The sequence below is a fragment of the Perissodus microlepis genome, chromosome 19, assembly GCF_051167445.1.
Source record: "Perissodus microlepis isolate ML-2025 ecotype Zambia chromosome 19, ASM5116744v1, whole genome shotgun sequence".
Taxonomy (NCBI): Eukaryota; Metazoa; Chordata; class Actinopteri; order Cichliformes; family Cichlidae; genus Perissodus; species Perissodus microlepis.
In genome coordinates this window covers 1,533,622-1,556,898 of record NC_140479.1, presented here as the reverse complement: position 1 = coordinate 1,556,898, position 23,277 = coordinate 1,533,622, and the positions used below count along the sequence as shown (strand labels likewise).

At 41.2% G+C, this 23,277-nt stretch overlaps 1 protein-coding gene across 3 annotated transcripts in view; it reads left to right on the top strand.

Annotated features, from left to right (window-relative positions):
• atp10d (ATPase phospholipid transporting 10D) overlaps nt 1–23,277 on the top strand; it is a 53,407-nt gene that overhangs the window by 4,104 nt on the left and 26,026 nt on the right. The window contains exons 1-6 of one of the 3 annotated variants that reach the window (XM_084913973.1): nt 34–1,605; nt 6,385–6,770; nt 7,369–7,563; nt 17,591–17,795; nt 18,828–18,913; nt 19,288–19,394. In XM_084913973.1, coding sequence (XP_084770099.1) covers nt 6,490–6,770; nt 7,369–7,563; nt 17,591–17,795; nt 18,828–18,913; nt 19,288–19,394 — 874 coding nt within the window. In that variant the 5' untranslated portion in view covers nt 34–1,605; nt 6,385–6,489. Of the gene's footprint in view, nt 1–33; nt 1,606–2,500; nt 5,221–6,384; nt 6,771–7,368; nt 7,564–17,590; nt 17,796–18,827; nt 18,914–19,287; nt 19,395–23,277 lie in introns of those variants that run through there. The other 2 variants (XM_084913972.1, XM_084913971.1) reach the window with 2 other exon arrangements.

Sequence of the window (23,277 nt, the reverse complement as noted above, 5' to 3'; positions counted from 1 at the left end):
CTTTTTTAATTGTAACATCAAATCAGACTAAATGTTTATTTTTTAGGTTGATAAATATAAAAACATATTTGTTAACTTTCAGAGTAAAGAGAGAAACTGTCTGTATTTCTTAATTGTAAATGGCACCAAATTGTATTCAAACTGAGCCACATTTATGGAGCTCCACGATTCTTTTCCTGGTGTTTTGGTTGACATCTCTTGATGTTCCCATGTCACAGAAACAGGCTCTGTGTTTTGCCTTATATGCATCCACAGCTGTGCCACCAGTTTACTCACATGGACTCTACGAACCAATCAGAAGCTTCTTCAGCTCAGAATGGAATCGTCTGGAGTTTCTTATTAATTAACAATAAACTTAGTGTATATGTGCTCCTACATTTGATGAAAGTGATAAAAAATACTCTGTCTCTCTTTATTCTGACATTTAACTAATTCAAAAGATATTTCAATATTTATTTATCCAAAACAAAACAAGTTTACTCTAAATTGATGTTGTACAGTAAAAAAATGTTCTCGTGTTTTCCATAAAGTGTATGTTTTCAGTTTCAGTTCAGTTTTCAGTTTTATTTGTCATATGCAAGTTAGCACAGGGTCAACATTGCAATGAAATGTGTTTGACAAGCAGCAGTCACTCAGCAGCATGATACAGTAGGAGAAAATATAATAAAATAAAATAAAATAATAAAAAAAATAGAAAAATAGTAAGGAGCAAAATATTAGAGAGACATGGTAAAAGAGAAAAGATGACTAAATATATATGTATCTATAAATATAAATATATGTACACTAGTGATTAAATAAGAAAATCTTGAAAAGAAATATGACGGGAGGGCAGATGGGATATTGCACAGGAATGAGCAGCAGATATGTAAATATCTGGTTTAAACTGGTTTCAACTGTGAATATACTGCTGTGTATTGAAGTTCCTCTTGTTTTGCATAGAAATATACCGAACAACATACAAAGCATAATATATAAAATAACATCTACCAGAGTTTTTTCTTTGAAAGAAGCTCCTTATGTCCATTCTTGTATATCAGTGCATTACTGAAACCGATTTATTTAGCCCTGGAGGGAAACAACTGAAAATATGAAATAAACACACATGTAAGCTAAGACTCTCTAAAGGAACAGCGTTGTTGTTGTTCGGCTTTTCATTTCACCATTTGTTGATTCACTTGAAGAACAAGTAACGTAATATGGGCCAAGTGATCACTTTGATATCAATCTTTCGTGATTCACCGTCATGTTTACATTATTTGTACAGTACGGATGATTTGCTTTGGTACCTGGTCGAAGTTCAGTTCTCCTCTGTCTGCCTGTCTCCACTAGTGATGGGTCGTTCCCGAACGAAATGGCTCTTAGAACCGACTCTTTGACGTGAACGACGCGAGCTCCTTATCGCGAGCCGTCACGTGGGTTTTTTTCTTTTCTTTCTCTCACCCTCTCTCTCACACTTTTTTTCCGCTTCACTCTGCACGCGAGCCTTGTGCTTTACGCTGGGCAGAGGGGGGAGGGGCGGTAGTTACACTCAGTAGCACAGGAACAGAGCAGGAGGGAGAGAGAGAGAAAGAGAGCCAGGGACAACAACGTCACATTAGAAAGGTATAGTAATTATCCACAACTATTTTCGGTTGCAGATGATAAAGGATTCAGAAAGTCCCATATGACAGAGAATATGCATCTTCTTTTTGTTTTCATATTTTAATTTATATTTAATTGTTGTGGTTTGCAGTGTTTTGTGTTGTTTCACTTTAAATTTGTAAAAGGAAAAAGCTGAAAATTTAAATAGTTAAAAGTTGAAATGTGAATAGTTGGTTTTTGTATTATATGATTTATTTATTACATTTTATGTGGAGTGAATAAATAAAAGTATATTAACGGTGGCCCCTACAGACAAAGCACATACAAACTTCAAATCACGTACGAACTCTGAAGCACGTACAAACTCCAAAACACGTACAAACTCCAAAACACGTAAAAACACGTACAAACTCAGAAGCATGTAAAAACTCAGAAGCACGTAAAAACTCAGGAGCACATAAAAACTCAAAACACGTACAAAAGACAACAGAAGTGCTCCAGGATGCTAGGGCGCAGTGTTGAGCTTTTGTTACCTAGTGGCTACACAAGCCAGCAAGTACCGACGACTGGATTTGGTGTGTGGTAGTAACAGGTAAATGAACTTTTTTTTAAATTATTTGAATATATATGAGTGCCTGTGTATAAATACACAAACAATACACACATGCTTTCAATTGTGTAATTTAAGTGATCTAGTTGCTCTGCTTTGGAAGTTCAGTTCATGCTAGAAATGTGTTTTGGAGTTTGTACGTGTTTTGTCTCTAGGGGCCACCGCATATATTTATATATATATAAACATATATAAATAAAACCACTTTTTTTTTACGTTAGTAATTCCTTTTGTGCATAATTTTATATTATTGTTAATAATAAATTAATTAAAGCAACAAAACAACCCGAAGAGCCGGTTCGGAGCCGAAAGAGCCGGCTCTTTTTAGTGAGCCGAACCGAAAGAGCCGGATCTCTAAAAAGAGCCGGAAATCCCATCACTAGTCTCCACTTCTCTAACAGCGCACTGGCAGGCAGCAGCTGCCCCGCCCCCTCGCTCAGTCGCTTAGTGTCTGAGCTCGGATCATACCAATATTAGGGGGGATTTACGCACAGTCGTAAATTCCCACAGAGTGCACTATGTGGGTCGAATATTGTGTGTAGTTTTTGTTTTATACAGTTGTCAGCCAGGCATCTAACTATGAAAAAATTACACTCCAAAAGATCCCGGGCTTCTGCAAAAACAACCCGGGCTAAGCCCAGTAAGCCACCCCCCCCCCGCTCCGCCACTGCTTCTAAATTGTGCAAACAGGCGTGGCTTAACGGTACCGTGCAGTAAATGTTAGTATTCTATTTGATGTGCTGTAAAGACTTAAATGGGGACTTAATTAATCTGTGGTGTAATGGTTAATAGTCGTAAAACCGATGGTCATTAGGGTCAATTGTTTAAAACAATTACCACAACTCATGTTCTGGAAAGGCCGCAAACGGGTCAGTTATTTCTGCAGAAGTAGTGTAGAGAAACCGCTGTATGGTTCGCACCAGGACGTGCACACCATAGTAAGCTGAAGCATGATTTAGACTTCTGCGGGAAATCGACGTCCTAACTCCGTAACCGGAAACTGCTCCGTACACCGCAACCGTCCACGCCTTTAAAGTCATTTTTGTGTGCTGTGACCCGACGTGTAGCTACATTTCTGTGGAGGTGCATGTCAGGTTACGTAGAAGGTTACAGTGTAGGGTTTAAATTAGTTACAGTTACAGTGAATGTTACAACGTGAGAGTAATAATAACATGTGTGCCTTCTGTGCCTCACCGGTCTTTTGTTTTTCATTTGGCGTGTACAACAATGTACACGAGCAAAATGTGCCATAAAACCCTCATACAACAAATCAATTAAACTGAGCCCTTTTCAAAGTGATCAAACATTAAATTATTTTCAGGATTGTAACCATTTAAATGCCAGTTTAAGCATTTCAATTGTTAGTATTTTATTGAAAAAACTCACAAAATCCGAACTATTTTCCATATAATAAATAGTTTGGTGATGGGGTGTTGGTGGTGACTAGAGTCTTGGACATGTCAAAGATGAGCAACACAATTAATTTGGTTGCATTACTATTTTTTTGTCTAGTGCTCTCCACACGTTTCTGGACAAAAATGCTCCATTCACTTCTATTCAGTATAAAACCATGCATTCTGTCATGTCAGGGTTTCATTTCAAAGAAAAGTGGTGATATTTGACATTTTTACTGTGTTCCACCAGTTTCAACCATTTCCCCTGGTGGGCCAATGTATAACATTCTTGTATTTTTGCCAGTCATATTACGGAGCCGTGTGACCACCAGGGAGCCCCGAGAGTGATTTGGAAACATTTATTGTGCAAACCACAACAACACTGATAACTTCAATAACAGAACCTGTGAAGTGTGAACAAATTTGATGGGCTTTGAATATGTGTGTGTTTGAGAGAAACAGATAAATGGATTGAGAGAGGATGTGTGTGTCTGTGTGTGAGTGTTTGTAGAAAAAATATTGCTATATGAGGATTTTATGGTAGATTTTGTGTGTGTACATTTTTCTTCAGGAAGGTGTGGAAAGGATGCAGAATTTAAGGATGACACAAGGATTAATAATAATAATTCACAATAATCCTTAACATGCCCGGATCATCCAGTTAACTTCAGTAATTAACTTTCTCCAAACCATCAACGTGTATTTCAGACCCCATTCCTACAAGACTGCTCAAAGAAGTTCTACCATTGATTAATCCTTCAATCTTAAATATGACCTATTTATATCTATTAATGGGCAACATACCACAGACCATTCACTTAATAAGCCATAACTTTACCCAGCAGCCTTGGCCCAATTAAATTCTTGAAAGAGTAGTTATAAAACAGCTTAATGATTATCTGCAGAGGTTTTAGAATTCATTAGAGTACAAAAAGCATTAGTGAATGTTAATATGATCTTATGGGCAAGAACAGTGGACTCATCTCTATGCTTATCTTGGTAGACCTCAGTACAGCATTTATTACTGTTGACCATCATATTTTATTACAGAGATCAGAGCATGCTGTAGGTATTAAAGGTCATTAGCTAACGTGTTTGAATCATATCTGGCTAACAGATAGCTAATATCTAATCCAGTTTGTTCATGTAAAGGAGGAGTCTCCTCCAGACACTAAGTTTAATTATAGAGGGTGCTGCGCTAGGCCTAATTCCTAATAATGTACATTATACATGCTCCCCTTAGGCAGTATCATTCAAACGCATAGCACACATTTTCATTGCTATGCAGCTTTGTCTGTCTATGAAGCCTGGTGACACACACTGATTGAACTGGAAACATGTCTGAAACACATTAAGGCCTGGATGACGACCTGCTTATAAGAACTAACAATCTGTGATAAATGTTGAAACAATAACGTGCAACTAAAAGCGTGCTTTTGAGGTGAGTCCATTTAGAAAAGGAATAAAAACATTTCAATGTATTTAAAATGCATTCATAAGTAAATAAACACACATTTTCTTTGTCGGGGCAGCAGGCGCTCTGCTGCTGGTGGCAGCCCGGCTTCTTCACTTACAATCAGCCAAAGTCGCTCCTACAGTTAACCTCTGGAGCAGCTTGCACATCATCTTGCTGTACGTTGTCTCAACAACTTTTTCAGTGTTTTCCTGAATTGGCTGAACCAAAAAAAAAGAAAGTAAAAAAAAAATTATATTGCATATTTGTTTGTTTGTGTTTTCATTTTTCGCTGTCATTTCGAACCCTCCTTCAGCTTGTTTTATTCGTTTTGTATCATTTTGCTGTTGTGAGGAGGAATGCTTCTAGCTTTACATTCAGGTACAGAGTGTAGATGTGCCAGTCATTCCACTCAAAAGTGTTATTTAATGTTTCATACTTTTTTATACAGCAAATGGGGAACTGAGATCCTCTGCTGTTGGCAATAAATCTGCCATTCAGATGTGCTACTAGCATGTCAGGCCTCCTCTTAGATGCTCAGATTTTCCGTGTATTTCCAAACTGACATTGTATCATCATGAAACATAAGGGGAACTTCTTTAATGGCAGGATTCTCATGGTGTCACATCACTGGCATTATGCTTTTACCCCATTGATAAGAAATACAGTTTTCCTTTATCATCTGTGTACTTTGTCTTTTTACTCAGTCAATATGTGAACGTCTGTATTTATCAACACAATACACCCAAAATTGACTTCATCTGGTTATCATGCATAAGAAACCTAAAATCTTTCTATTTCTTTGTCTTTTTGCCTGCTCCACTTTCCTCACACAAAGACAGTTTGTTTACTTACACACACACACACACACACACACACACACACACACACACACACACACACACACACACACGCACACACACAGGTTTGAAAGGTTTAAACATCAGAATTATTAAATTCTAACGATTATATTCTTATTCAGTTCTACTGAGTCTTGATTAGATTCCTGTTTTGATTAAAGCAGGATTAACTATCAGTAAAAACTCACACAGTCACAGCACTCTGTGTTACGTTACACCCACAAAATCTGGATTTGATCAGAATCAGAATACTTTAATAATCCCTAAGGAAATGATGTGGGTTACAGTTGCTCCAAGACAACAACAGTAACACACTAAACAAATTAAACAATACAATATATTACAAAGTTTAGAGCTATTTCTTATATTTTGTAATATATATAAACAAGTAGTTCAATATAAATATCAAGAATATTACATAGGCAATTGATTGACATTTAACTCTAATCTGTAAAATAATAATTTTGTCGTTTCTCCTTCTAGGATGGTGACTTTGTAAAAGATCATCGTGAAGCACACAGAAGCCAAAGGCCATAAAAAGCCTGGCCTTGGTACCCTCACAGCCTACCTAGCACATCTGCTGCATAGATGGAGCGGCTGCGCTGGGTGCAGCATTGCTGTCGGCAGCTGCTAGCTGGAGACTCAAGGCGGGGTTGGTACTCTGAAGGGCTGCCCAACAGCAGCTTGCTGAACACCCACAGCCCTCGGGGGAGGGTCTGTGGGAAGCAGAGAACGGTATTTCCCCGCAATGGGCGTCACCAACAGGATTATGAACGTGTATCCAGAAACTACAAAAGCAATGCAATCTCCACTACCAAATACACCTTCCTGACTTTCATTCCCATGAATCTGTTCGAGCAGTTTCACAGGTCAGACCTGACAGTTATTTTGTTTTTCAAACCTATTATTGAGAGCTGGTCTTAACCAAAGGTTCTCAAGTAATTGCCACTGAAGTAATTTTTTTTATATATGTGTAAAACATATTATGTGTGTGTGTGTGTGTGTGTGTGTGTGTGTGTGTGTGTGTATACATATATGTGAGAACCTGAAGATGACCATTTTTGCTTATCAGCACTGTACTTCTCATTTCTTTGATTTCCTGACTTTTAACAATTTTAGTTACTACAGAGGATGAATTTAAGTTCTTTACAATTTGAGATTTAGATAATGTTGAACTTCTGAGAGGCTCACCCCTTCTTTGTTAGCTGTGTGATATGTTTTGTCTATTACACATCTTTTCAATGTAGTCTTTGTGGATTAAATTGAGTCAACTGTTGTTGGTGTTATATAAATAAAATTTAATGAAACTGAATTGATATGTAAACTGGATTAACAGAAGATCCATACTGGTTATCCAGTACACCATATCCATCATAACTGGTCACCACTCATTTGGCTTCACTACTGCAGTGACTATATTTTGTTACTTCCATGTACTAATTTGCCCCTCTGCTCCTCTCTCTGTAGGGCTGCAAACCTCTATTTCCTGTTCTTGACATTGCTAAACTGGGTGCCAGTGGTTGAAGCCTTTCAGAAGGAAATTACTATGATTCCTCTGCTGGTGGTTCTCATAATTATCGCCATCAAAGATGCCCTGGAAGACTTCAGACGCTACTTGTTTGACAAGAAGGTTAACAACAATGTAGTTCGAGTATTCTGTGGGTAAGTGAACCTTTTAGTTTAAGGACCAGTTCATCAGGAAATGCAATTTTCTTACTTGCATTAATATAGATAAGAATAATCCGTGGACTAGAATAGAATAGAATAGGCCTTTATTGTCATTGTACATTTACAGCGAAATAGTGGGTGCCCCACACCAACTGTGCTGGAATAAAATATAAATAGCAATCAGGAGAAATCTTTACAATCAAGAGGGATATGTGAGGCACACATTAGAGAAAAAGTTGCATACTGCTTGGAAGTAGTGCAACAAAAAGGAGTCCTTATGTGAGCGGCCTGAGTGATGAGGGTAACTCAGATCATTAGGATTCAGATTGGTGAGATGAGTGGGGGGATAGTGTTTGGTAACAGCCCAAATGGCCCAGAGGAAGAAGCTGTTAGTGAGTCTGGAGCTATGGGACCTGATTGACCTGAGGCGCCGACCGGAGTCCAGCAGATCAAACAGGTGGTGGGCGGGGTGTGAGGGTCGCCTGTGATGGCGCTGGTTTTCCTGAGACAAGAGGAGCTGGCGATGGCCTCCAGGGGTGGCAGAGGGCAGCCAAAGATTTTTTTTGGGCTGTGTTATTGACCCTCTGTGCAGCCTTCCTGTTCTCAGTTGTGGCTCCTGCGTAACAAACATCCAGGCACCCTAGGAGGAGAGCACGCTCTCTCCACTGAAGAGCCACAGAAAGCCAGCAGCAGCTTCTGGTCCAGGTTACTCCTCCTCAGGACACGGAGGAAGTGCAGCCACTGCTGGGTCTTCTTTACCAGGGCGATGGTGTTTGTGGGTCCACCTAAGCTCTGTGGAGATGTGGGTGCCCAGAATCCTGAAGGTGGAGACAGACTCCACCCGTTCTCTATTTATAACGACAGGAGCACAGATTCCAAAAGTACAGACTTTGTTTACTTAAGTAGAAGTACAGATACCTGTGTTAGAAAATACTCCAGTAAAAGGTACTGATCAAACTTCTTTACTCAAGTAAAAGTGAGTACAGGCTCTGAAATGTAGTCAAAGTAAGAAAGTAAAGAGTAGTTCCTTGAAGGACAATTCTTCTTTTAGTAAGTGAACTTTGTGCTATATTAATATAAAACAATATTAGCACACGAGAATACAAATATTATTCTAATCTAAATTCTAATTCTCATGCAAGCTTTAATCTGTTGTGTAGCACACATACAGAGAAAGAGAATTTTAAAAAATAACAGTTTTCTGTTGCTTATATTGTAGAGGGTGACTTTGCCTCCACAGCTAAACAGTAAACAGTGTTTATACCATTGTTATACTAGAGAGTAGGTAATTCAGTTAATGAATCCAAGTATCATCAGCTTAAATGTTAATTAATTTCTGCTACACCAACACTGAGCATAAGCACCACAGCCACTGTGTGTCAGTCTTTATCTCCAAACAGTTGATTCTGTTCATCTGGACGTTTTCAGTGGGGGAAACGTTTTGTCACTGATCCAGGTGACTTCTTCAGTCTCAGCTGACTGCAGCTTTCCCCAATCTTATAAACAGCACATTTGCATAATGACTGAAACCAGCCCACTGAAGGAACAATGGGAATTATGCAAATTCTCATGACCACTGATCAATAACCATGAGTCCCATTCACAGAGAGTTGGGGACTGGCTGCAATCACAGCATTGTAAGATGGTGACAGATGTAGTAATAATAATAATAATGATGGATTGCATTTATATAGCGCTTTTCAAGGCACCCAAAGCGCTTTACAATTCCACTATTCATTCACTCTCGCATTCACACACTGGTGGAGGCAGCTACGGTTGTAGCCACAGCTGCCCTGGGGCAGACTGACAGAAGCGAGGCTGCCATATCGCGCCATCAGCCCCTCTGGCCAACACCAGTAGGGTAAGGTGTCTTGCCCAAGGACACAAAAACCAGGACAGAGAGCCCGGGGATCGAACCGGCAACCTTCTGGTTACAGATGAGCTTACCAACCCCCTGAGCCACGGTCGCCTCCATTCAGAGATGGTCTTTCCCTTTTCACGTAAATGGCCTCCTTGACTCCGCCCTCAAACCAGCGTTCCTCCCTGTCCAGGATGTTACATCCTCATCATTGAAAGAGTGTCCACTGGCCTGTAGGTGTAAACAGACTGCAGAGTCCTGGCCTGACGAGGTGGCTCTTCTGTGTTGTGCCATCCTCTCAGCCAGAGGTTGTTTGGTTTCCCTGATGTATAAATCCTGGCAATCCTCCTGCACTTAACAGCTATGTTACTCTGTTTGTGTCGGGGGACCCGATCCTTGGGGTGGACCAGTTTTTGGCGCAGCGTGTTTTGGGGTTTAAAAGCCACAGAGACCTGGTGTTTAGAAAAAAATGCTTCTCAACTGCTCCGATACTCCTGACACGTACGGGATCACTACAGGTTTTCACTTAGGCAGCGGTTGTCCTTCTCTCCTGGATCAGCTGGAGCTTTCTTTAGGAGCCTTCCCAGCTTTGACAAAAGTCCAGCTGGGATGACCACATTTACTCAGGGCCTTCTTGATGTTCTTCTGCCTCCCTGGCTGCTGTGTCAGTGGGGATGGTGTTCGCTCTGTGTCGTAGCGTCCTGATGACTCCCAGTTTGTGCTCCAGTGGATGATGAGAGTCAAACCTTAAATACTGATCTGTATGTGTAGGTTTACGGTACACCTCAGTTTTAGATGTCCCCCATTCCTGATGGAAATCTCACAGTCTAAGAAGGCTAACCTGCCACTTTTCATATCCTCCCTTTGATGTCTTGGTCCACCAACTTAATGTGATCAGTGAATTGTGGAACGTCCTGAGATTTGATTTTCACCCAGGTGTCATCCACATACCTGAACCAATGACTTGGTGTTCCAGGGTGGAATGAAGACACAGTTCAAACACACTTGGTCGATGCTGAGAGTGGTCCTGTTGCTGAGGTTGGGGTCATCCTGTAATCTCTTACGAACTACCTCCAACGCTTCCGTGACTGGGATGCAAGTGAAGAGATGTAACGTGGTACGAGACCATGGTTTCATCTGCCTCCATAATGACATCTCTCACCTTCTCAACACAATCGTGTTCTGGATGTGGTGTTCAGAGCTGCTCACCAGCAGGTTGAGGATCGACGCTAGAAACTTAGAGATGTTATAGGTGACCGAGTTGATCATACAGACAATCGCTCTTAAAGGTGCACCCTGATTATGTATCTTCGGTAAACCATACAGACTTGGTGTAGAGTCCCCTGGGTACAGCCTGTGGTATGGGGTCTGGTCGATAGACTTGTCTTGGTCAATGGTCATGAGAATTTGCATAATTATGATGACGGAACTGACCTCCCAGCCCATTGTTCCTTCAGAGGGCTGGTTCAGTCATTGTGCAAATGTACTGTTTATCAGGTTGGGGAAACCTGCAGTCAGCTGAGACTGAAGAAGTCACTTGGATGAGTGACGAAACGTTTCTCCCATTGACAACGAAAACCAACTGATACGTCCCATTGACGTATCAGTCTTTACTTTGAATTCTCTGCATTATTGCAAACCAACCCTGTTTTTCCTGCACAAAACTTCTGAGTACTTTCATGCAACATTTCAATAACACAAGTTTGTATATTTTGGTATGCAGGACATTTCACAATATGAAAAATGATCAAAACAGATAATAAACAAATCCCACGTATGATCCATCTCTGAGTGAAGTTAGCGCTCTTTCTTTTCTCTCCCTGTCAAATACAGCAACTGGACCTTTACCTAGCAACACACTGTGCGACAAACTGCAGACAGTTTGTGTGTTTGCTGATGTTTGTTGAGCTGATAGAAACGGTGAATTTAAAATGACCTGACACTTAAAAAGAACATCACTCCCCTCATACTTCTTCCTCTTCTATCCCGCTAGCTAGATTTTGTAGTTCCGCAAACACAACAGGACACCTGCACTCATTCTGGCCCTCTTTAACTCCAGGGTATAAACGCTGTAAGTGATGCAGCTGAACCAAAAGTAACCAGTCTGTTTTGAAGTAGAAAGTACAGATATTTGTTTCAAAGTGTAGGCAGTAAAAGTAAAAAGTTAGCAGAAAAAAGTAAAGTACAGATGGCTCAAAATTTTATGTACGTACAGTAACCAAGTATTTATACTTTGTTACTTCCCACCTGTCTGTGCCTCCTGAAGTCCATTATGAGTTCTTTTGTTTTAAGGACATTCAGCTATACTAAATGAATGAACTTGTTAAAGTGCTGCCTGTAAAGGTGTGGGCTGGGCAGGAAGTGAGGCTTTCTGTATTTTAATCCCCATCTGATCGAGCCTTCCTGTGTGGAGTTTGCATGTTTGCTCTGCCCACAATCAGCTGTTTTTGCAGCAGTATTAATTTTCTGTGCAAATCTTATAAAGCTAAGCAGTGACAGTGCTCAAGCCCTCTGACTGCTTTCTTAATCCTGTGCTCGTGGCAACCATAGCATTCATCGCTGAAAATAGTTCAACTTTCACTGCACTCTCATCAGTCACATGAAGACATGCTCAGTCTCTTATATAACCAAGGTGTGAAAAAGCTGAGCCTGGCTGTCAGTCACAATATACATTTAAAAAATAGATGGTTTCTGTAACCTCTGCCAGTGGGGTGCTTCCAGTGACTGCACTGTAGATTTCACATTTTACAATCAAACATAGAAAAACAATATAAAACTCCTGCTCAGTGGACAAGGACTCATCTGATCTTAAGGGGACTGTCAGGAAACAATCTTTGCTTTGTGACTCTGCTGTCTGATGTATCTGATCTGTCTTTTCTGGCAGTTGTAAAACTTGAACTTTGAGTTTCTTTACAGCATTGCTTCCCTTTAGAGGAGTGGCAGTGAATTCTGTAAGACTGTCAGCTTTCTTTTGATCATTCCCACCTTGCCTTCCACAGCTGTGATAGGTATGATAGGAAAAGGAAAACAGTTCTACAGCAGGATGAGTAAGAAGCAAGAACAGAATAAAAGTTGAAGAAGAATATTTTTCAGATTAGAGCTGTATGCAATCATGGAAAATTAAGGCTTACGATTAGGGACAAATTGACAAACATTATCGGCTGCAACAGTGGACTCATGAACAGCACGGAGCAACCATCCTGCCCTCATGCTACCAAGGAGCACCACCGGATGAAGAGGACTGTGGTACCTTCCTTCACAGTGAATGAGGAACTGAAGGAGCTCCTACAGCTGTATAAAAGCAACAAGATCCGGACAACAAAGTATTCCTTTCTGTCCTTTCTGCCCAAGAATGTTTTTGAGCAGCTCCACCGATTCGCTAACGTCTACTTCATTTTCCTTGCTGCACTAAACTTTGTCCCTGTTGTGGAGGCCTTTCAGCCAGAGATCGCTCTGGTTCCTATTGTACTGGTGCTGTCATTAACAGCTCTGAAGGATATCTGCGAAGACTACCGCAGGTTTAAGACTGATCGTTTGATCAATGGGCTTCTGTGTCGTGTTTACAGCAGGTAGGGTCAATTTTATTATAATGGCCCTGAATATACTGGTCCCTTTAAGGATGGTATGTTTTGTCATTTCAAGCACTTCAGACACTTAGCTGTAATATATTCGTAGGTAATATAGTATTAATGAATTCTTTTTTACAGTTCCTATGGTCACGGATGAACCTTGAAATATCACAGCATTGGCTAAAAACATGTACATATCAACTATATTGTAGTCTACAGGGAAATTATGCATTAGTGTATTTCACCCTGTTCTGTGCTGTTAAACCAGATGTGGTCAAAGGTGGGTCAAGACTTCCACTAAAGCAGGTTCCGCAAAACAGGAACTGACAAGTCCAACTCTTTGGATGTTTAACTTTTCAGAAATATTCATAAGTAACTTCTAACAATGTAACTTATATTTGACAAAAAACATGACAGTGGGTTTCACAGAAAGCAGTGTTTACAGTAATCACAAATAAACTCAACTTTGTTACTCACTTCTGCTGATTACTAAGTACTAATACTAATTTTCAAGTATTTGCACTTTACTTGAGTATTTATTTTTCTGACAACTTTTTACTTTCACTCCCCACATTTCTACTCAAGTATCTGTACTTTCTACTCCTCACACTTACAAAACAAGTCATTACTTTAAGTTCAGCTGTATCATTTATAGTTTATACTCAGGGGTTAAAGTGGGCCGATAGTGTTGCAGTCAGAAGTACTCGTCTAAAAAAAAAAAGAAAAAAGTTGTGATTGCTGCACTTCAGCATCTAGCCCCACAGAAGAAGAGTGAGCTTGGAGGGAGTAACATTTTGTTTTTTGTTTTTTAACTGTTAGAACATTTCAAATGCAACATTTCTAATATTAGCTCAACATCACCAAACGACGAATTATCTGTGTGCAGTTTGCTGCACAGTGTGTTGCTAGCTAAAGGTCTAGCTGCTGTATTTCTAAGGAGAGAAGAGGGATTACTTCACTAACCGATGGACAAAGTTGCAAGAAAGACATTGGAGGAAAGAAGAGAGATCAGATTTAAAGCTAACGGCTGCTCAGTGACAATTAATAAACCGCAGATTAAAAGAGTGCATGTAAAATAATCATTTTTCATTACATATTGAACCATTTATAATGTGTTTTAATAGATTATATATGTTTATATTGTGAAACGTCCTGCAAAACAAACTAAAACAAACTAATTTGTGTTATTCAAATTTTGTATGAAAATAGTTTGTTGCAGGATAAACAGAACAGCTGGCAGTAGTGTGGTGAATTAACATTAAAACACTGTGTCATACTAGTGCACAGCTGGCAACCGCAGTGCAGTGAGCCATTAGTGAATCAAGCTGAATCAGTTTTTGGTAGTGCTTCTCCTTTGATTGTTTCTCACACTTATATGTATCAAATCATCAAAGAGATTGAAGTTAATCACCTTCATTTAGAAAGTGTTTACTCGTGTTTTCTTTGTCTAATGTCTTTGTCTAATAATTACTATATATATATATATATATATATATATATAAAAAATAAATTCCCCACTTGCCCCTGTGGGCGGTCAATCCTTCAAGCTCGGGTCCTCTACCAGAGGCCTGGCAGCTTGAGGGTCCTGCGCAGTATCTTAGCTGTTCCTAGGACTGCGCTCTTCTGGACAGAGATCTCCGCTGTTGTTCCCAGGATCTGCTGCAGCCACTCGCCTAGCTTGGGAGTCACTGCACCTAGTGCTCCGATTACCACTGGGACCACCGTCACCTTCACCCTCGACATCCTCTCGAGCTCTTCTCTGAGCCCTTGGTATTTCTCCAGCTTCTCGTGTTCCTTCTTCCTGATGTTGCTGTCATTCGGAACCGCTACATTGATCACTACGGCCGTCTTCTTCTGTTTGTCTACCACCACTATGTCTGGTTGGTTAGCCACCGCCATTTTGTCCATCTGTATCTGGAAGTCCCACAGGATCTTAGCTCGGTCAGTCTCCACCACCCTTGGGGGCATCTCCCATTTTGACCCCGGGACTTCCAGGTTATACTCGGCACAGATGTTCCTGTACACTATGCCGGCCACTTGGTTATGGCGTTCCATGTATGCCCTGCCTGCTAGCATCTTGCACCCTGCTGTTATGTGCTGGATTGTCTCAGGGGCATCTTTACACAGCCTCCACCTGGGGTCTTGCCTGGTGTGATAGACCCCACCCTCTATGGATCTTGTACTCAGAGCTTGTTCCTGTGCTGCCATGATTAGTGCCTCTGTGCTGTCTTTCAGTCCAGCTTTGTCCAGCCACTGGTAGGATTTCTGGATATCAGCCACCTCCTCTATCTGCCAGTTGTACATACCGTGCAGGGGCCTGTCCTTCCATGATGGTTCCTCGCCTTCCTCCACTTTCTTGGGTTTCTGCTGCCTGAGGTATTCACTGAGCACGCTGTCAGTTGGGGCCATCTTCGTGATGTATTCGTGGTTGTTCGTTGTCTCATCCTGGACTGTGGTGCTGACACTCACCAGTCCCTGGCCCTCAGGGTGCTGGACTTGGAGTGAAACCCTCCATGCATGGTAAGGAGCTTTCTTGTCTTGATGTCAGTGGCTTCTATCTCCTCCTTTGGCCAACTTATTACCCCAGCAGGGTACCTGATCACGGGCAGGGCGTAGGTGTTGATGGCCCGGATCTTGTTCTTACCGTTCAGCTGACTCCTCAGGACTTGCCTGACCCTCTGCAGGTACTTGGTGGTTGCAGCCTTTCTAGCGGCCTCTTCATGGTTCCCATTCGCCTGCGGGATCCCCAGGTACTTGTAACTGTCCTCTATGTCTGCAATGTTGCCTTCTGATAGTTCGATCCCCTCAGTTCTGACTACCTTCCCTCTCTTTGTTACCATCCGACTACACTTCTCCAGCCCGAACGACATTCCGATGTCATTGCTGTATAGCCTGGTGGTGTGGATCAGTGAATCGATGTCTCGTTCACTCTTGGCATACAGCTTGATGTCATCCATGTACAGGAGGTGGCTGACAACTGCTCCATTCCGTAGTCGGTATCCGTAGCCAGTCTTGTCAATTATCTCACTGAGGGGGTTCAGGCCTATGCAGAACAGCAGTGGGGACAGAGCATCTCCTTGGTAGATCCCGCACTTGATGGTGACTTGTGCTATGGGCTTGAGGTTGGCCTCCAGTGTTGTCTGCCACATCCCCATTGAGTTCCTGATGAAGGCTCTCAGGGTCCTGTTGCTCTTATATAGTTCTAGGCATTCCAGGATCCAGCTGTGGGGCATTGAGTCATAGGCCTTCTTGTAATCAATCCAGGCAGTGCACAGGTTGGTCAGTCTGGTCCTGGAGTCTCGGCTGACTGCTTGGTCTGCCAGTAGCTGGTGTTTTGCGCCTCTGGTAATCTTGCCTATCCCTTTCTGTGCCCCGCTCATGAATAGGATGAGGGACCTATGGAGATAGATAGATATATATATTATTAGGGGTGCAACGATACACAAAATTCACGGTTCGGTTCGATACTTTGGTGACACGGTTCGATATTTTTTCGATAAAAAAAAATGTTCATACCTTTTTAATTTGTCATTTATTAAAATTATAAATATATATTTTAACTCAAAAGTACAGTTTTTAAATTTAATGTTGCTGAAAAAAAAATAATGAAAAAAAAAAATCTGATGGAGAAATCACTCATCTTTGGAAAAGAGAGTTTATTACAGAGAAATGGCTCTTTCCAAAATAAAAGCTATACTATACGCTTATTCTGGGCTATATTCTCAGCAGCATATTAAACATATCAGGTCCCCATAAGGAGAACCGCTGTGCTAACGGCTGTCTAAATGACTCGGGTAAAGTTTGTAGCATGCGTGCTTGTTGTTTTTGTCTGCTTCCACTTGTCTTTGCACTAGGATGATGTCGGAGTAAATGTGCAGTCATATTCGTTGTGTTCCCACTAGTGCTGTCAGCGTTAATCTGAAATGACCTTAACGCCACAACACGGCAAATCTCCGTTAACAAGATCGCCCCGTGCGTGGGGCTGGACGGCGTCAACACGTTAACGAGCTAACTGCGCTAACGCACTAGTTTCCACCAATTGAGCATTGCGTGGCACATCCAACATACTGTTTTACTTTAGTCCATGACGCGCTTACCTTCAGGGTCATACTTCACATGAAAACCAAGATAGTTCCAAAGGCCAGATCTGAATGAGATCCTGTGCAGCCTAGGCGGAGTAGTCGAACGCAGATCCACTGAGCGCTCACAGACAGCATCGTCAGAAGAAAAGTTGATAAAATAAATTAAAAATTTTGTATTGTTCGATACATATGCGTACCGAACCGAAAGCACTGTATCGAACGGTTCAATGGTGTGTTGTGTTTAGAATACCCCTCCTGACTTGACTGACAGTTTGGCAGAACTGCTTTAAGCCAACCAAAAAGTCTTCTGCCATCATCTGGCCGAAGGTTTTTGCCAGAGATGCACTCTTGCTTGGCCTGCTGGTACCTGTCAGCAGGGTGCTGGAGCCTCTGGGTGCTCATTGATCTCCGGTGTCCACCACCTGGTTCTGGGATTACAGCCACAAGAGGTGCCAACAAACTTATGTTTTCTTTGATTGATTCTTAATTCTCTCTCTCTCTTTGTCCCATAGCACACAGAAATCCTACGTTGACCAGTGCTGGAAAAATGTTCAAGTTGGGGACTTTGTTCATTTGTCCTGTAATGAAATTATCCCAGCTGACATGTTGCTGCTGTATTCCTCTGACCCTCATGGGGTTTGTTACATTGAAACTGCCAACCTAGATGGGGAGACCAACCTGAAACAGAGACAAGTCGTTTCAGACTTCCCAGTGCAGGTAATACATTTGACACGTCTGACAGATTTTTTTTTTTTTTTTTGGTGAAATTTTTTTAAAATAACTGAAAAACCGTAGAAGGTGTCACAGTCTGGCGGAGGCAGACTGTATGGCGTGATGTAGAGGACCCAAAATGCAGACAAAATGGAACATGGAACAAAACTTGAATTAACAATGAGCCGTTTAATGAGGCTGGTAAAAAAGGTACAAACAAAGGGCAAGGCAAACTGAAATAAAACTAACATTAACCTAATCTGGGAGAACTAAACAAACAACATGAAAAACCTGGACATGAAACCTAGAATAACAGACAACCTGACAAAGAATGAACCGAAACACACAGACTAAATACACACAAGGGTGATTAGGGGAAGTGGAAACACATGGGGAAACAGCTGACACTAACGAGACAAAGGAAGCAAAGCTGACTACACTGACGTAGGACATGGACCTTCAAAATAAAAGAGGAAACATGAGACGCAGACATGACAATACAAACTTGACAACATAAGACAAACAGCATGAAACACAAAGGACAAAGGGAGGCTAAAACACAGGGGTCGAAGACACAAGGGGAAGGAACAAATGAACTTAGATAACCTAATGAACTTAAACATAAAAAGAAAAACTAAAACTCAAAATGCTGGGTCAAAAGACCCAGGATCGTGACAGAAGGTGGTTTTGTAGGCACACTCATGCTGCTCAGTTTGGTGTGACAACAATGTCTGTAGGACAAATGGTGTGGGAGAAATTCAGCCTAAAGGGAAGAGAGGTTGGTCTCTCCATTCAAAGTCAATGTGACTCTATCAGTAGAAAAAGTGGAACATTTCAGAAACTGTATCAAATTTCAACAGTCTGAATAGAAGCTCGCAGCACACAAAGGAGCTGTTGCTTTGCAGCAATGCCACTAATAAGAGGGACTCTTACACAACAGTGTATGCTAGTCTTTTCTTTTGTGTGTTTGTGTCTTTGCTTACTTGACTTTCTACATGTATTTATTTGCATGTTTGATAGAAAGTGTCTGTGTTGCAGGGAGAAGAGTTCACTCCTGAGAGTTTCCACGGTCGTATTGAGTGTGAGAAGCCCAACAATGACCTCAGCAGGTTTAGAGGTTACATGTGAGTCTCTTTTCATTTTAGAGTGTTTTAACACATTTGTTTATTTGTCTGTTTGGAGTTGATGTCACCTTGTTATGGAAACACGGTGACGATCAAAAATAGACTTTTTTCAGCTGCCTGGATGGATTATTTAGGAACACATTGTACGGCAAATATTTTAATTTGACAAGTGAGTGTCTTTTTTTATTATTTGATGTCAGCCCTTTTTACTTTTCCCGAAGTCAATATCCATGTCTCACGGATTTCCTCAGACCGCCTTTTAGTTTCCAGTTCAAGTGGTCAGAATGAGCACTGCTCATAGAGAGGCTGGTATTCACTGTATTGCCAACTGTTTTTGTCTTTGTATGAGTTTGTGTGTGTATTTTGTTTCACAGGGAGCACTCAAATGGGGTTCGTGTAGGCCTCCATAGTGGCAACCTGTTGCTCAGGAGCTGCACCATACGCAACACTGAAACGGTGGTAGGCATCGTAGTCTATGCTGGTAAGCTTGCAGTTTTATTTTTGTCACATCTGAACATTAACAGTTACACTGGCATTTTTTCCAAAGTTTAAAACAAATTACATCCATAAAAGAAATGGAATTTCTTTTCATAAGAAAAACTGAAAATCTTGTTTCAACACAACATTTTACTCGTTCATTTGCGCATATTGGCCTCTTACTTTGTTTTTGTTTTTTTTCCCCATATATTTTTATTGAAATTTTTTATAGTACAATACAAACAAATGTTGAACACCCTCACATTCACACACCCATCCATACATCTAACCTGCCTACATCACATTCAAATGTAGAAATGAGCATCGTTCTCACAGTAATACAAAAATACAGTGGGTTAGGATAGACAAGATTTTCCCTTCCTTCCCTTCTTCTTTCCCTTCTTTTTCATAAATGTCCTTCATCTCCTCTCCCTAAAATATCCATATATGGCTTCCACATATTCACAAAGTCCCAGTGTTTGCCCTTGGCAATATATGTTAGTCTTTCCAGGCCTAGAGAGACTGCAATTTCCTTCTTCCAGAGTCCCATGGAGGGAGCATCCATACTCTTCCAACATAGCGCAATGGCTTGAAGTAGTCCATAGTCCAGTAATTTAGTTTTTTTTCCCCGATTGCTTAAATTCCCTTGGATATATTCCAAGTACACAGAGTTTTCCTTTTAAAGGGATTTTTACCCTAAACACTTCGGACAGATATTTGATAACATCTTTCCAAAAGTCCTGGATTTTAGGACACTCCCATAGACAATGAAGAAGAGTTCCTTTTTCAACTAAACATTTAGTACAGATCCGGAATATCATTGGACATATGATGAAGCTTGACAGGTGTTATATAGGTTCTCATGAGAAATTTATATTGCAGTAGTTTAAAGCGTGTGTTTGTTTGTTTTTGTGCTTTTAAGCAAGCCTGGTTCCAGTCGTTTTCATCTATGTCCTCTTGGATCTCGCTTCTCCAAGCATCCAGCTTATCTGCTGCTGAGTCTTTGGAGGAAAGCATCAGTAAATTATAATATACAGAGAGAAAACCTTTCCCTTTTATGTTCTTAATGCATGACTCCTCTATTTTTGTTAATGGTGGAAGTTCAGCAATCCTTTGCAGTTTTGATGACAAATAGTTTTTCAATTGTAAATATTTAAAAAAGGTGCTTTGGGGGTATTAAATATTTTTTACATAACTGATCAAATGTGAGCAGCATGCCGTCTGCATATAGGTCTTTAATTTTTTTGAATGCCTTTATTTTTCCATATTTTAAATCCTCCATCACTTTTACCAGGTGTGAACTTTTCATTTCCCCAAATAGGGGTAAATTGCGAAAGCGATGGAGGATCGCCCACATATTTATGAGCTGCATGCCAAATTATAATTGTATTTTTCAAGAAAGGATTCCTTGTATTTTTTCTTAATGTCTTAGTGTCTGAAGAATATAGAAAAGTGTGTAAGGGAAGATCTGGAACAGATTTTTGCTCAATGTCAACCCAGGCTGGAGGTGTTGTTGGGCAGAAATAATGGGTGGCCGATGTTAGTTGGGCAGCCATATAATACCATCTGAGGCTGGGGACTTGGAGACCTCCTCTTTTATAGGGCAAGTAAAGTAGTTGTAAGCGGAGCCTTGCCTTCTTATTATTCCAAATAAATTGGTTAAATAGTTTGTTTAAACTGTCAAAAAATGAAGTTGGTAGAGGCAACGGAAGTGTTTGGAAGTAATATAAAAATCTGGGTAAAATTGTCATTTTTAGGATATTTATCCGGTCTATCATAGATACAGGCAGGTTTGTCCAACGGTTTAGCGTTTCCGTGACCTCTTCTACAAGGGGATCATAATTTATTGAGGTTATGTCCTTGAGGCTTGGGGTGATCCTAATGCCTAAATATTTAAAGCCTGTTGTAGTTGTTTTAAATGGGGTGGCCACCACAGGCCTTCTTCTTTCTTCTTCATTAAGAAACATTAATTCTGATTTAGAATTGTTCATTTTGTATCCTGAAAATTCTCCAAATGTTTTTATTAATGTTACTAAATTAGGGATACTATCTTTCAGATTAGTCAAAAAAATATAATATCATCTGCAAATAAAGAAATTAGATGGTCTCTTCCTCCCATTCTTGTCCCTGATATTCCTGCATTTGCTCTCACAGCTATGGCCAGAGGTTCTCTTGGTGACAGAGGGCAGCCCTGCCTGGTTGATCGCTGTAAATTAAAGGGTTTTGATACGTTATTATTAGTTAAAACTTGTGCTGTTGGATGTGTATACAATAATCGGATCCATTTCAGGAATGTTTCACCTAGTCCATATCTGGGGAGCACTTGTAAGAGATAATTCCATTCTATTCTATCGAAGGCTTTGCACGCATCTAGTGATAGCAGCGCAGTGTCCTCCCTATTGTTTTTCTCATAAAGTACATTGAGGACACGTCTTAAACATAAACAACTGTGGGATCCTGTTTGTCCGATTTGGAGAGCCCAGCGCTGCTCCCGACGCAGGGAAAACCAATCCTGCAGGGAGACCTACCTCGGCACTTGTGCAGGTGAAACCAAAGGGAAGATTTGCTTCACCATATTTTCTAGTCTTTGGCTTAGAATGAAGTTGGTTTGGAAACATATTCAGCGATGCTTCATCTCCTGCTTTGCGTTTCTGTGGGCGCCCCGTGCTAGCAGTGTCCAAGCATTTTGTTTTTTTCCCCCCTTTTCATTCCGCGCCCCCCCTGCAATGGCTCTGCGCCCCAAGGGGGCGGGCCCCACACTTTGGGAAGGTCTGTGTTAACATAAGTCCCACATAAATTCGAGCTCAAAATTTTATCTGTCTCTTATCAGTGACTCAATTACTGGTTGGTTATGTTGAAGCAGAGGCAGTCTTATGGAGTGTCTTAATGGTTAACCTGTTGTTTAACCAACTCACTGGTGATGAGCATCCTCTGCTGTTTCCTTCGGCAGATTCTTGTAGAATTTTTCGGCTTCTTGAGGTGTTGAGAAGAGGTGGATCTTTCCACCGTACAGGATCCTGAGTCTGCACGGGTTGTGCTGGAATCCACGGAAGGCATTGATATCAATAAACAGCTTGACAACCGGGTGAAATCCCCGTCGGATCTGAACCGTCTCCGCAGACAGATCCTGCGCAAATGTGATCTTGGCCCCATCATGTGTAATTTGTTGTTTTCTTGCTTCCCGATATACCAGTTCCTTCTCTTGGAATTTTAAGAAACGAGCAAGCACCGCTCTGCTCTGGTTTGGTTTCCCGGAGGCAAGCGTGCGATGCACTCGCTGCAGTGTGAATGACTTGTCGGGCGCTAGCCCCAGCCACTTAAATAGCATGATGTTAATAAAGTCGAAGAGTGATTGTTGCCCCTCTGCTCCCTCTTTTATGCCGAAGATGCGCAGGTTCTTTCGTCGTCCGCGGTTTTCCAAATCATCTGTTTTGGCTTCAAGAAGTGCGATTCGTTTGATAGCCGAGTTCAGTGACGTTTCTGTTTTTTCAAGTGTGCTTTCAACTTCGGCAATGCGGGCTTCGGCCTCCTCGATATGAGCCCCCTGGTTCAATATGTCTTGCTTTACCTCCGAGACTTTACCCTCCAGTGCAGTCACAGCGCTCGCCATCCCAGTCAGTCTTATATCAATGCTGTCCAACCTGGCTCCAAAATCCGACCGGAGTGATTTGAGTTCATCCAAAACTTGGCTATGCTAGCCATGTTAGCATCTGTGTTGGACGTTGATGGTGTAGCGCCTGTCTTGTGTCTTCGGGTAAAGACTTCACACTGTTTCACAGATGAAGCTTTTGACATGTCAGTGCCGTATATTCCAGACCACACTAACAGCATATACAAGGGTTTTTTATGGAAAGTTTGTACACTGTCTTGAGAGCGACCCCACTAAG